Source organism: Astyanax mexicanus, chromosome 1 (genome assembly GCF_023375975.1).
Source record: "Astyanax mexicanus isolate ESR-SI-001 chromosome 1, AstMex3_surface, whole genome shotgun sequence".
NCBI lineage: Eukaryota > Metazoa > Chordata > Actinopteri > Characiformes > Acestrorhamphidae > Astyanax > Astyanax mexicanus.
In genome coordinates, this window is record NC_064408.1 from 33099790 (window position 1) to 33114975 (window position 15186).

The following is a 15186-nucleotide window of genomic DNA, read 5'->3' on the forward strand; positions in this document are numbered from 1 at the left end:
GAGCCGAGAACTACAGCACAGCGCCACGGTCCGTAGAGCGGACAGGAGAGTTGCCAGATTGGTACGTTTAACCAAATTTCTTTGTGTGTTAGTTTTGTTGTTGTTGTTGTTATTGATTTTTGTTTGTTTTGGGGTGTTTTAAATATTTTTTGATAGTTTTCATTTTTGTAAGCCAAGGTGCCTCTTAAGTAGAATGAGCACTTATTCCATTTTGGCAGAATTGTTTTATTATTAACTCCAGTAATGTCTTGTCATGTACAAGTCTTTTGGGTTATTAAAACTTATTTATTCACATGCCACTTTGTGTATACATTGTGCATTTGTTTATATGTGTATGGGAATTGTGTTGTTTAAGTATTTTATTTCTATTTGCTAGTTATTATTTGCCACCTATTTATTCTGTTATGTACAGTGGCTTGCAAAAGTATTTATACCCCTTGAACTTTTCCATATTTTGTCACAGTACAACCACAACTATAAATATATTTCATTGGAATTTGATGTGAAAGACCAAAAAAAAGTGGTATACAGTTGTGAAGTGGAAAAAATATGAAACATTAAAACTATATGAAGTATAAACATTTTTTACCCCCTGAGTCAATATTTTGTGGAACCACCTTTTGCTGCAAGTCTTTTAGGGTATGTCTCTACCAGTTTTGCACATCTAGTGACTACATTTTTTCCCATTCTTCTTTGCAAAACAAAGCTCAGTCAGATTAGATGGAGAGCGTTTGTGAACAGCAGTTTTCAGATCTTGCCCAAGTTCTCGATTAGATTTTGGGTCTGTCATACCCACTTTAACCCCATCCCCCCCCCACCACCACCACCACCACCACCACCACCACCACCAACTGTGAACTTCTACGAACTGTATGCACTCATTCATTTCACCAGCCTTAAGCTTTATACCTCTATAGTTGCACTAATGTTATATGGGTACTGTTTACAATGGTACTGTCATTCCATCTTTAATTTCCCTATCAATATTGCACTATTGTCTTGCGTCTCGTGTATGTCTAAATCTGTGACCTTGTTGTATTGTACATTTTATGTCTCCTACTAAGGAGAGAAACGTTTTTTACATTTTCTGTATGTCCTTTATTTATGCAGTATTCACAACCAAACTACTTGACTTGACATGACTGCTGACTGTGATTTTTGACCGTGCGCTTCTGCTGCCCCCGTGCGGCGGAGGGCGTCACGTCTACAGCAACAGCGAATCACCATTCATTCCTGCAGCAGAAAATAAATTACGTCATTGCAATGCCAGCTCCATCTGTAACACGCAGTGAATGATACAAAGGGGTTTCATAACCACAGAGCAGAACCAGCGCATAAACCTAATGTACACAGTTTACAGGTATAATAGGACTGTTTATTAGAGCTGAGTATACCACACGCCCAAACGCTTAACCAGAGCTCAGTCAGGCCTGTCAGTACTGATACACACACATACACCCTGATCTATTCATTTATTTATTAGTGTTTTATTACTATTAGCATTGTCTTTCTGCACAGACACAGGGTCCCGCCTGGTGGTCCGCGTTAACCTAAAGGAGAGGGCGGGACCGGGCTTTAACGGGAAGCGCGTGACGAGACGAGAGCTGCGGACGGAAGTGCGCTCCATAGAGGAGAGCTGGAGGCTGCAGACGCGGTCGGGTCCGGTGAGACACAGAATAACCGCGAGCCGGAGAAACCGGGTCAGACCGCGCTGTAAGCGAAAGGGCTCGAGGCGTGGAGGAGGAAACCAGGCCTTCCCGAGGTTTCGCGGCGGAGCGGGAGCGCGCGGCGGCGGCAGCAGCAGCAGCAGCATCCTTCTCCGAGGCTTTAGCAGGTAGCCTGCGCTCGCTCGGGATGATGAGCTGCTGGAGCTGCAGGGTGGAGGCCGCGTGCACTAGACTAGACTGCAGACAGAGCAGAGCAGAGCTCCGGTCAGAGTGTAGACCTCTCTCTGGATCTCCTACAGATCACATATAAGATAATTACAGTGATTTAGATAACAGATACAGCTGGTCCTTATTCGAATCATCCGTTCCACCTTAAATAGTGCATTCTAGCTCTGAGGCATATTTAAGGTGGAACGGAAAATACGTAGCTATTACAATGAATTAAAAACAAAGGTCTACTGGAATTAATCTTAATAGATCAGTGCCATGTCCTCCCAGGCATATAATATCATATTTCACACATGATTAGATATTCATAGATAGTAGCTACATTAAATCAGGGTGGAGACATGGTCACTAGTTTTGTTTTGGTCAAGCAAGATTTGCTTTCTCTCTCTCTCTCTCTCTCTCTCTCTCTCTCTCTCTCTTGTTATTTAGCTGTCCACTAGCTGTATCAAACATCACATTTAAAATCTGCATATATGTTGTTTAGCTTTAAGATGAAGATGATGATTAGATGAAAGAGAGCTACATTTAGAGTGGGTGGTGACATGGTCAGTTGTTTGTTTTGGTCTCTCTCTCTCCCTCTCTCCCCCTCTCTCTCTCTCTCTCTCTCTCTCTCTCTCTCCTCAATATAGGAGAGTGTTTGCACAGCAGTTGTTAAGAATCTGCAACTACCGAGTCAGTGTCCAAATATTGGGATAAATATTGTGTATTGTGGAAATGACTGACAATCCTGATTATAATACGTTTCACTATATCGTGTTACACTTTGCAGAGTTTAAGACAACAGTTAATTTAGATTTCAGCAGATGTATCTGTAATAAAAATGAAAATAATCATCATTTGTCATTTTGAAATCCATAGCTGGATCAAACAACATAATTTAAATCTGTATATATGCTGTTTAGCTGTGAGATAAAGATGTAAAATTAGATGAAAGATCATTTACATTTAGAGTGGGTGGTGACAGTCAGTTGTGTTTGTTAAGATCTCTCTCTCTCTCTCTCTCTCTCTGATGGAGGGTGTGTTGATGAGTTCAGAAGAGGATTAAGGATGAAGCCAGGGCCTTTCCATGCACTGTTAAAGACAGACAGATAGAAATCAAGGGCTGAACTAGACTACAGTAGAGTAGGAGAGTAATATGGGGCCTGGACAAAAGGAGGAAAATCAATCTTTAAAGGAGGAAAATCATGTTTTTATCTTCACCTTTACTGTCAGTCAAGTTTTAGACTGCCCCAATTTTTTCCTTCAATTATTGCCATTTGAGCTCTTAAATCCAAGAAGTAACGAAGAAATGATACAAAATCCAGTGTACAACATTTTGCAGTAAACTGCCAAAAAAACCCTGAAGTAGTATAGGATAGCACTGTATATATATATATATATATATGTGTGTAATAGTTATATAATTAGCTTATAATTAAAATAAATTACAGATGAAGCCAGTGGGCAAGGAGCACTACTTCCTACACTAATGTTGTGTATTGGAAAAAAATTACTCTGATAATTGTGATACAATACTTTTTTACTATTGTCTTACACTTCAGAAAAAAACAGTTGATTGGTTAATTTATAATGAAAATACTAATTCAGTCATTTTGAAAATCAATTGCTGTATGATATATCACATTTTATATCCATGTTGTTCAGCTGTAAGGTGTAATAGCAGGAGTGGGTGCTTTATCAGAAAATGTTCTTTATGTATAGAGGATGAGTGAAGAGGAGAACCCTGCTGCGGAGCCTTTGCCTGTGCAGGATGTCCAGGGGGATGGACGCTGGATGTCTCAGGTGTGTAAATGGCTGTGGTGGCAGTGGGGTTGTTCTTATGTAAATGTGAATAAGGTAGGGGTGTGTAAGAGTGAGTTTTATAATTTGTGGGTTGATAAAGTGCCCCAGTATTGAGCTGTGGAACAGTAATGTTCTGGAGCTCTGACTAAAACCTTTGGGTTGAGTTAGATCATTCCACATGAGTCTCTGACCTCACTAATGCTCACTGGTGTGGCTGGATGCTATCAGATCTTCACAGCAATGTTCCAGCATCTAGTGTAAAGCTGGAACCATTCCTGTACAAAAGGAATATATATCTGACAACCATATCTACATTATATCAAAACAGAATGGGGAAACATTGTTAACAAAATATATATGACCATCTAATTCTAATGTTATTTTACTTTGTTTTCTATTTTGTTTTCATTTAAAAAAATATTACAGTAGGGGTGACAAAATATTGATAATCCAAAATATCTTATTGTCTTTTGATACATTATTTATACAGGGGAATTGAATCATACTCTCAACTTGCCCCAAAATTTGACTTATTGCTTTCTTACTCCACATGGTGGCACTAATCAAATGAAAATGGTAAACATGTGGTGAAGAATAATGGTTGTCAATATCTGTTAAATATATTCCTGGTATTTGCTTCTTTAGGAATATTTGATTCTCTTCAGTAACATGGATGCGGTGAAGTATCTCAGAGAACTGTCTTGCTATATACGGAGTATTGGGGAAACATCGTTATCGTGGGCAGTGTATCAGTGTAGTGCTGTGATTCCCTTCCCAAACACATACTGATTGTTTTGAAGGACAGTAAAATGGGATCAATCTGTAAAGGCTGTTGCTACAGCAACAAGGGAAAACTCCTGTGATTTTGCAGAATAATGCATGTTTCCACTTAAAAGTGTGTATGTGGGATAAACTGTGGTGGTCTTGACAATAAAAATATTATTTTTAGTTTGTGTGTTTATTTATGTGAAGTGCTCAAATTTGTTAGTCTAGAAAAATTACCACATCTATTCTGATTGAAGTTCACACTTATACTGAGACCTGTGTTTGTGTACGTGTGCAGCATAACCGCTTCGTTCAGGAGTGTAAGGATGCTGAGCCTGACGTGTTGTTTGTAGGTGACTCCATGGTCCAGCTGATGCAGCAGTATGAGGTGAGTGTTTCAGCTATTTTTCTGCCCAGTGTGTTGATTTCTTCACATTTCTCTGTGACCTCTACTTCTTAGAATGGTCACATGTTCAGCACCTTTATATTATTGGATTCATGTTTGTAAAGATAAGCCAATTCCACAGCATTGAACAGGCATGGTACTGAACTGATATGTATTTTAAATAAGTCATTAAAAACTACTTGTGCTCTCAATGCAACCTTTTTTAATTAAAGCTCTTAATTTAAAATAAAACTACCGTATTTTTCCATTCTGATATCTCATCCAGCATGTTCTGCTGATGTCAGCAGTATCCCCACACTGCTACACCATCTCTCACTCTCTCTTTCTGTTGTTATTTGTACAGGGAAACCCAATCCCACACAAACCCAGCCTGAAGTGTAATTACCAATAGAGGCCATTTAATATCACACTGGCATAAAGTACAGAACTGAAAGCTGTGTTGTGCAATGATGTCCGTAACTAAGCGGTTTTGTAATGGGATTTTGTGTTAGAATAGGCAGAAGGAGGCTTGTGCTCCAGCACTGTTTAGTAATCTGCTTCAGGAATGCTTCAAGATTTCAGTTATGATAGTTGATAGCATTCTATTTTTATTAACAGCTGAATGGAATGTTAATGCTAATAAAATTAATAGTTTGACATCTGAACTTATCTTGGTGTGTTTTTGATTATTCAAGTGTTTGGAACATTGGGCAAGCAACTCATTGCATCTTATTTTAATTTACAGTCATGGACGAAAGTGTTGGCATTCCTGATTTTTATTCCAGAAAATAAAGTATTTCTCCCAGAAAATTATTTGCCATTGCACATGCTTTTTTATGCACATATTTATTTCTTTTGTGTGTATTGGAACAACACAGACAAAATCTAATATACATAATATCACATAAAACTAAAATAAAAATGGGCCGGACAAAATATTTTTTCCCATTCTGTTATTATATAAGTTTTGTCTTTTGTTCTCTGTTTTTTGTTTTGTAGAAGAAGAGACGTGCATGTAAATATCTAAGACAAAAAAGGTCCTGTTAATTAGCTGAAATAATTACCCATGTTTTAAAAGCCAACACATTCTGTAGCGAATAAACCACAAATACATTTCCTTTTTTACATTTTTAAATTATATTTGAAAATTTAAAATGTGAGTATTTGAATGGCTAAAATGCTAACAAATGTTTGTTAAAAGTTTAATTATGAACGTTATATTTATTTTGATGTGTGTTCAGATGGGAGGGACAGTATTTACACTTTGCTGATTGGTGGTGGTGTGTTTGGGTGAGTGGTATAATGGTAAAAGCCTGATCTGTCATTGGTTGTTGTGGCAGGTGTGGCGGGAGCTGTTTTCTCCTCTGCATGCTCTAAATTTTGGAATTGGAGGAGACACCACAAATAACGTTCTGTGGAGACTGCAGAACGGAGAACTGGAAAACATCAGACCACGGGTGAGAGACGGAGAATTTAGTAATTATTAATAATGTGTTTACAAACTCATACTGTAATGCCAGTAAAGATTGAATTAAAAGGTAAGGGTAAAAGTCAGGCTTCATTGTGGCTACTGCTGTTTTAGCTGTACAAATAATTCATTAATTTTTATACATAACTGTAAACTTATATATACATTTACCTAAGAAATTCCAATAGCTAAACCTTTTGTTTGAATGTAATCTGACAAGCAAATTTGATGTAAAAGAATGGGTTAAAGTTTTGAATTATGTCACTATACATACAGTTTTGAATAATTGACATCATATAGAACATTAGTTTAACTGTAGATACATGTTGTGTGTAAATAGTATTTGTGTATAGTCATATAGTTTGTCTTGTGTCAATGAATAGAGTTGTGGGGGAATGATATGTGCTAATATTGATTAATTAAGACGTTAAGACTCATTGTTTACATTTTATTTTTAATCTGTTATATATTTTGTGTCCTTTACAAGGAGTTTTTTACAAATTCAGTGTTTCTATGTTTTAGTCTACCATATTGTGAGTAACAGCTCTTTTTGAGGGTGATGAGTTTGTATACAAATGACTACAGCTCTCATTGGCTCTCTTGGTATCAATATTTAGAACTCAATTCAATTTTATTTATATAGCGCTTTTTACAACAAAGGTTGTCACAAAGCCGCTTTACAGGAAAAACAGGTCCACGCCTCTTATGAGCAGCACCACAGAGATGCCAATTTTATGGTGACACAGTGGCAAGGAAAAACTCCCTTTAAGAGGAAGAAACCTTGGAAGGAACCAAGACTCAGTCCGAGGAACCCATCCTACTCGGGTTGACCCGCTCAGTACAAACAAACAACAAACAACAAACAAATAACAGAACAAAAACAGTACAGAGAATTAATGTGAACTATGGCTAATATAACAGGTACTAATTTATGAATATAAGAATGTGATGGGCACAAACTATAGAGCTATGGCTAATACAGAAACAGATACTGAGTGTGTTAATGTTAATCAGTGCAGGGCTGCAGAGCCGGAGAACAACACAGTGGGCAGTGGAGAGCCAGGCTGGGAACATCAGGAACAGGGCATCTCCATACATGTAAAAGAGATAGATAGAGAAAACAGAAAGGAAAGGAAGAGATAAAAAGCAGAAGTTAGAAGGGTTGTGAAATAATTCTGATGAGTAGAAGGACAGGGCTGATTCCTGAAAGCTGGAACCACAGACAGACACATCCAGGAAGACCGGCCGGCCAGGCGTCTCAGCACATGTGAGAAAGATAGAGAGAGAGAACAGAGAGGGGAGGGAAGAAAAAGGGGTTAGAATGGTTTTATAAAACTCTGCTGGAGTGGGATGGGCACTGGCAGCAGCAGCTCAGGACATGGGGAGAGAAAGAGAAAGCAGATGATTAGGACAGGGTTTATATTTGCTGGATAAGCTGTAAGAGGAAGAAAATTTAAATGAGACATTACTCAAAAGCTTGAGCAAATAGAAATGTTTTGAGTCTAGATTTAAAGATTGAGAGTGTGTCTGAGTCCCGTATATTAATAGGGAGGCTATTCCAAAGTTGGGGAGCTTTATAAAAGAACGCTCTTCCTCCTGCATAGTTTTTTCTAATACGCGGGACTAATAACAGGCCAGCTTCTTGGGAGCGGAGTGAACGCGGCGGATTGTAAGGAGTAAGGAGTTCCTGTAGATAATGCGGGACCAGACCATTAAGGGATTTATACATCAGGAGAAGTATTTTATAATCTATGCGAAATCTAACATGTAGCCAGTGTAGGGATGAAAGAATAGGTGTAATGTGATCGAACTTTCTAGCTCTGGTAAGCACTCTTGCGGCTGCATTCTGAACTAGCTGGAGTTTATGGAGTAATTTATGTGGACTTCCAGCCAACAACGCGTTGCAGTAGTCCAGCCTGGAGGTTATGAATGCATGCACCAGCTTCTCAGCATCTTCCAGAGAGAGTATACTGCGGATTTTAGCTATATTTCTTAAGTGGAAGAATGCAATTTTGACTATGCTACATATGTGAGCATCAAACGAAAGAATTGGGTCAAAGATGACCCCAAGGTTTCTCACAGTTTTACCAGGTATAATTAAGTGACCGTCTATGTCTACAGTATTAACATTTATGTTTTTATCAATATTAGGACCTAATAGAAGGACCTCAGTTTTATCAGAATTAAGTAAGAGAAAGTAAGAGAACTAGGTCTGGGTCAACAAATGGCTTTTTTGTTACTGAGGCAGCTTTGTAGCTACTAGAGCAACATTTTTTTCAACATGATATACATCACGAAAGAGGGGTTTCAAAGCAAATATTTTCTGTAAGTGACTTTCTGTAAGCAAACTCAATAATGTGTTTTTAAAATTCGATACAGAATTGCAAAACAAAGAATCATGATACTTCAATATATCAATATTTTTTTACATCCCTAGTAGCTAACAGGTGAAATTGGCAATTATTTCCTTGGGTATAGAAATAAGACCAATGATTCTAAAATTAACTGTACAGATAAATAAAAAGTTGGAGAGTAAATATGAGTGTTGTTGTTTCAGGTGGTGGTTCTGTGGGTAGGTACCAATAATCATGAACACACAGCAGAGCAGGTTACAGGGGGAATTGTGGCCATTGTCCAGCTGCTTCACTCTCGCCTGCCTAAGGCCAAGATCATCGTTCTGGTGAGTAGTGACTGTTTGTGTGTGTATGTATGTAATGTGATTCAGGATGAGATGGATAATAAAAATTGTGTAACTTTGCTTTTTCACCACATTCTTGCATTAATCGTGAACCTTTCACACAGGCTCTACTGCCAAGGGGGGAACTGCCCAACCCCCTGAGGGAGAAAAATTCAGCAGTGAATAATTATCTCCGGGCTGCTCTCCCTCGTCTGGGACCCGTGCAGTTTCTGGATGTAAGCGGAGGCTTTGTGCACTCGGACGGCACAGTTTCCTGTCGAGATATGTTTGACTTCCTTCACCTGACGGCCAGCGGCTACAGCGTTGTGGCCACACCCCTCCATGAGCTGCTGCTTCAACTACTGGAGGAGACGCCTCAGGAGAGGCGGGCCTCGCTTGTCTGAAGGAATTGATTGAAGATGAAATCTGTCAGTCTTTGGAGAGGCGGAGCTAAAGAAGGTCACTTTCTAAAGCAGAAACTACCGTTTAACATCACACACTGTATGAGTAGTGTACAGAGAGAGACCACATAGCAGAAAGAGAGAGAGAGAGAGAGGTGAAGAAGATGAGTCTTAATTTAAGAGAGATGGAGATTACAAAATTACTGATTTCCCCAAATCCAAGAATCTAAAAGTTCTGAATGGTTTTGCAATTAGCATTATGTTTTTCAAATTCATTTAAAGCCATAAATCTTTGAGTCAAAAATTTTCAGGCAACTTTTGTACGGTGCAGAAGTCAGAGGCCACACTTCATTTATTTAATGTACATCTAAAGCAGTCTGTAAATACAAGATCTTTTTTTGAGGAGATTCCGTGAGTGATAATCCACATCTATAAGGACAAGAGAAAGTGTGAGATGCACTGTTTTCGATATCTAAATCTGGAGATTTAAAAGGGCAGATGAAATGAAAGCCCTAACAGCTGTCCAAGACCTAATAGACCACCAAACCTCTCCCCATCAGAAAATTAGCGCTTAATTATTTCCTTTTTAAGAGAGAGGAGAAAGCCAATCTCTACTTTTGCTTCATCTGTAAAAACAATCTGTGTGGATTTTGGGCTGTTCTTCCACTGCCAGAAAAAAAATTAACACTGTTGATCAAAAAGCTCTTATGAATAAAATAAAAAAAGATATAAAAAGTTATTTAGAAAATTCAGATAAGCTGCGAACTAATCACACCAGTTAGTGACTACCAAGTCCAGGCCTCCACATTATAAAATAAATGGAAGCTAAGCTAATAGCATGCAACCGTTTGGCGATTAGTCATAGTTGTTGAGTCTTCTGTGTCATTTTTCTGTTACATTTTTTTCCTATTTTTTGTGAAGAATAAGCCAGCACTTATTGATCATTTAAACTGGAACTAACTGAAAATAACTGAAGGGTACTTTGATTTTTGCACTTTACTGTTACTTTTGAATTTGTATTTGTCTGGATCCGGGAACAGATTAAATTAAATTTATTATCAAGAAAATAATATTACAATAAGCCTATGACAAATAAAAATTAAAAACTATGACAAATCTAAATACAAAACAGTATTAGCTATATATACATTCTAGAAGTGCTGCACTTTCCTTCAGTATTTTATTTTTAAAAAATATGTTTCTCATTAGTTAATGTTTCATTTTACTTTCATTTAAATATTTATTTTATTTCTATTGTCTGATTTACATGATCCCAAACAATTTCATGTCTGGTATATGAAAAGCCATGTTGCACTTTCTCCAAACTGTAGTACTACTGTATGCCTATTGTTACAATGTGTGGCTCTAATTCCAACTGTTTAACATCGTGGCAGGTGGAGGATTGACTATTATTATGCATGAGCTCATTAAAATGTTGGTTTTGATTGGCTGTCCCTGTTAAATATCCAGTTCAAGACCTGCTGGCCTCTAGAAAACACATACCCTATACTGGTCAAGAGCTAGTTAATGAGCTAGCCTACCAGCATAGGGTAATTTTTCTTTTTTTTTTGAGCTGACAATGAGGGGTCACATATATAAGTAACATACAGGAAAAAAGTGCAGCACTGCCAATATAGTTTCACACGTTTTAGTCTTTGGTGCTGTGTGTTTGTTTATGTTTGTGAGGACTTTATTATGAAAAATGTCCTCACAAATTGGTCCCCACAAAAATGTGAAAGAACAAAATGTGTTTTCCCTTTTTTTTTTGTCTCAAATTTGCACTTGTGTTTTACATAGTGCACTATTTATTTACTCTCTTTATTTTTTGTGTTAAGCTTTAAGGTTTGTTTATTCTTTTTAAAGAATATTCTTTTTTGATCATCACAAATAGAGTACAGCACTCTGTGTGTATGTGTGTGTAGGTGTGTGTGTGTGTTAGTGTGGTGTTACCAGCCTCTGTGCTGCCTTACATACTTATTAGCCGTATGACGCTTTAATGTAGCACTGATACTGCCAGGTTCTCTGTGCCTTCACACACACAGACACACACACACACAGACACACACACACACACACACACAGACAAAGAGATGTGCAGATGTCTGTATTCTCACACACACTTTAGCAGAAAGTTGTGTAGGTCTACATGTTTTCAGTATTAGATATTGCTAAATGAAGATGCTAATGCTAACACCTTTATTATGGTTATTATTATTTCTCTCTGACTTGGGCTCCTTCACCATCTCCCTCTCTCTCTCTGTCTCTCTCTCTCTCTCTCTTTTTTGTCCCCAAACAATAGCTACAGTCTCTCTGATGCTCTCTCGCTCTCTTTCCACCACCGCCACTCACCATTTGATTGTTTACTGTGTACAGTCGTTTCTCTGTTCCAGTGGACATTTGACCTGTATTTGAAACTGCTTAGCACTGGGCTACACCACACCATCTGCTAAAGTCACATTGTGTGTGTGAGTGTGTGTGTGTGAGTGTGTGTGTGTAAGGGACAAACGCAGAGACCTATAATGTAAGACCATGCTGTCTTAAAGCTGTGTATTCATTTATTATGTATGGGAGTTAGGTGTGTATGAGTGTGAGAGAGAGATTAAACATGTCTGAACATGCCTGAAGTGTGTTTGGAAACCGTGTGTGTGGGCATATTAAAGTCTGTGTAAATTCTTGTGTAACTGGTGATGTAAATGGAAATATGTGTGTGTGTGTGTGTGTGTGTGTGTGTGTGTTCATGTTAGCCACTGAGCTTGCACTGTTTAGTTTAGCTGCACTGCCACACACTAAAAAAAACATTCTATTAAAGATGCAGGGATGTTACCTCAGCGGTGGTGTTGTGTTTTTTTTATTATTGATAAAATATTTACAATATTTACATTCACATCAACATTTTGTCGTCGAAAATAAAAAATACAAATGAATGAATATTTCAGACTGAGAAGCTAATGTTAGGCCTGTCACAAAATTACAAATTACTTTATTGACTTATCGTACAATATATGGACAATACCTAAATCATTTTTGTTGTCCTCTTAATTATCCATTTTGTTTAATTTATTTCAAATTAATAATTTGTTTCAATTCCAGTGTCTGAATACTTATTCAATTGAAAGGTAATTACCCTTTAAACATATGTAAATTCACTATTATGCTATTGTATTATTATTATTATTATATCAATGCTATGAATTGATGTTAAAATTATACCATTTATCTCAAGACATGAAAAAAATATTAAGCATGACAGGCCTACAAATGTAAGCTAATGTAAGCTACTTACTACTTACAACCCTAATTCCAAAAAAGTTTAAATAAATAAATAAAAACATTATGCAATGAACCCATATTTTATTTACAATATAACACATATTAGATATTGAATGTCAGACATTTTATTATTTATGAAAATTATGAAACAACATGAACACCACATCTCAAAAAAAATTGAGACCGTGCAACAGTGGGCTGGAAAGGTAAGTGGTATTTATAAAAAAAAAAAACAGTAACTAAGGCTGCATTCACATTACAAGCCACATTGCTCAAATCTGATTTTAGCTCAGATCACGACGGTTTACAAGTGACCTGAATCTGAAACGTCTCACATGCACTCACTATGTGTTGTTAAACGTCACCTTTTTCACCACCAAAAAAAAACGGCATATTTGAGAGAGGTCTCATAGCTTTATCAAGGACAATGGATGTGTTAGCAGCTCATATGTGGAGCATCTTTTGCTGGAATGGAGAGTAAACAGCTGGTCTGAAGGAGAAAAAAGGCCAGGCGGTTTGCTTTTGCTGTTTTTGCAGCTGTAGCTACATCAAGAGATGTGTGGGTATGAGAGTGAATTCCGATTTGACCGATTTGATTTCCACATTCGTGTTGCATGTCCTCGGATCGGATACGTATCCGATTTTAGTACCACGTGTGAAAGTGACTTAAATCTTATTTGATTTTTCACGTTCACACTGCCATGATAAAATCAGATCTAAGCCACACTGAGCAAAAAGAAAAATTGCGATTTGAGTCACTTCAGCCTGGTAATGTGAACGTAGCCTAACATGACTGGGTATAAAAATCATTTTAGAGATGTAGAGTCTCCCAGAAGCAGGAGCCACATGTCAACACCATCCAGAAATGCCACTTTCTTCTCTGCACCAAAACTCATTTTCTCTGGGCCAAAATGTTGGAACATCTTTTAGACCTGGACTTGTACTTTCATGTGTCATAAGCAAGATTAGTATAACTGACCAAACTATTCCTTTGAATGTTTCATAACATTTTCAAATGCCTCAAAATGTTAAAAACGCTTTTAGTTCAGCTTAACAGCAGAAAAAGATCTAAAGGTCTGACAGATAAAGTGCGGTAGTAAAAAAGCTTGTCTGTGCCAAAGTTTTTATAAATATGTTGCAATAACTTTTTAAAGGACCCTTTAGAATAGAGTGCATCTTAAACTGAGTAAAAATGTGAATCTGTGTTTGGCAGCTTTTGATCTCTACCTAAGGAGTAAAGTATCACAGACTCATCGTTTTTTGGAATGGTTAATGGTATATACTATCTCTCTCTCTCAAACACACACTACAGTACGTGTTAGGAGTGCTTACACATTCTTTTCACTCAGCAATACGTGGAAATAATCCACATTTTTGGATATCTTATCACTGCTGAGTGGCTCACGGTCAGCGCCCTTTGACAGAGACAAACCTTATAGGAACAAGCAGCCAATCAGATTACAGAGAATGATCAGATCACTGCTGCTCCAACAAAAGCACTTCTTCTCAAAGTTGAACTATTCACTGGTGAAGACACAGATCAAAGGTCACCCATTCAATGTTCTAACTTAATGACTGCAGATAAACCAGTGAAATGCTGAAAAGCTGAAAAATAAAAATGGTGTCTCCTCGTACAAAGCTCTAAAATACAGTTCAGTCTAAGGACAAAAAGCCATTTCACTGTAATGGTTCAAAAAGCGCTCTGTAGTTCCAACCAGCAGATATAAGTACAGTACTGAGTAATTATGATATCACCTGCCAAACAGAGGCTCATTATATTACGCCATAAAACAGAACTAGGGCATCAAAACACCATTAAACATGTCATTTATAATTATAATAATATGTTATGTTCTTTAACCCCTTAAGCTCCTGTTTCTTGCTGTAGTACTTTAATTCACTACTCTTATCTCTGTAAAATAAAAACATTTTGTAGAGGTTCCTGAATAATGAATAATAACTAATGCACTTATTTCTAGCAATATATTAAATAGTTTGTAACAGATTAAATAAAACCATTCATAGAAAATACTGTGTGTCAAACATGGCTTAATAACAAAAGGCCAAAGCCAGCAAATGGAAAAATTTGCCTTTTGGGCTAACTCTGGCACATGTACGTTTCTGATGTGTATTAACTGATGTTTTATCTGCCCAGCTAACAGAGCATGTTATAAGAACGTTTAACAACGTTTAAAAAAATTGTTCCAGGTAAAATTTTGAAAATGATAACCTCAACATCGACGGGTCCTCTGTGGAGATTGTTAAGAGCACCAAGTTCCTTGGTGTCCACTTAGCAGATAACCTCACCTGGACCCTGAACACCAGCTCTACAGCCAAGAAAGCCCAGCAGCGTCTCTACTTCCTCCGGAAGCTGAGAAAGGCCCGTCTCCCTCCACCCATCCTCACACTCTTCTATAGAGGGACCATTGAGAGCATCTTGAGCAGCTGCATCACTGCCTGGTTTGGGACCTGCACCGTCTCTGACCGCAAGACCATCCAGCGTATTGTGAGGACAGCTGAGAGGATCATCGGCGTCTCTCTCC

At 37.7% G+C, this 15186-nt stretch overlaps 1 protein-coding gene across 2 annotated transcripts; it reads left to right on the forward strand.

The window, feature by feature from the left end:
• On the forward strand, nt 1-12201 carry pafah1b2 (platelet-activating factor acetylhydrolase 1b, catalytic subunit 2). 2 transcript variants are annotated; one of them, XM_022666869.2, is made up of 7 exons: nt 1-61; nt 1519-1834; nt 3597-3677; nt 4741-4830; nt 6168-6284; nt 8853-8975; nt 9098-12201. In XM_022666869.2, exons 3-7 carry the CDS (start codon nt 3600-3602, stop codon nt 9374-9376), a joined length of 687 nt encoding a protein of 228 aa, XP_022522590.1. In that variant the 5' UTR covers nt 1-61; nt 1519-1834; nt 3597-3599; the 3' UTR covers nt 9377-12201. The 2 variants fall into 2 exon arrangements, with proteins under 2 accessions (XP_022522590.1, XP_007261055.1); XM_007260993.4 differs by lacking the exon at nt 1-61 and having other exon boundaries at nt 1321-1834.
• The last annotated feature ends 2985 nt before the right edge of the window (nt 12202-15186 follow it).

Bases quoted from the DNA above. Each gene is read 5' to 3' on its own strand.
- pafah1b2 (XM_022666869.2), top strand. From the start codon at position 3,600: ATGAGTGAAGAGGAGAACCCTGCTGCGGAGCCTTTGCCTGTGCAGGAT. The intron at 4,831-6,167 runs GTGAGTGTTTCA...TTGTTGTGGCAG, and splicing joins AGCTGATGCAGCAGTATGAG to GTGTGGCGGGAGCTGTTTTC. The intron at 8,976-9,097 runs GTGAGTAGTGAC...CCTTTCACACAG, and splicing joins AGGCCAAGATCATCGTTCTG to GCTCTACTGCCAAGGGGGGA.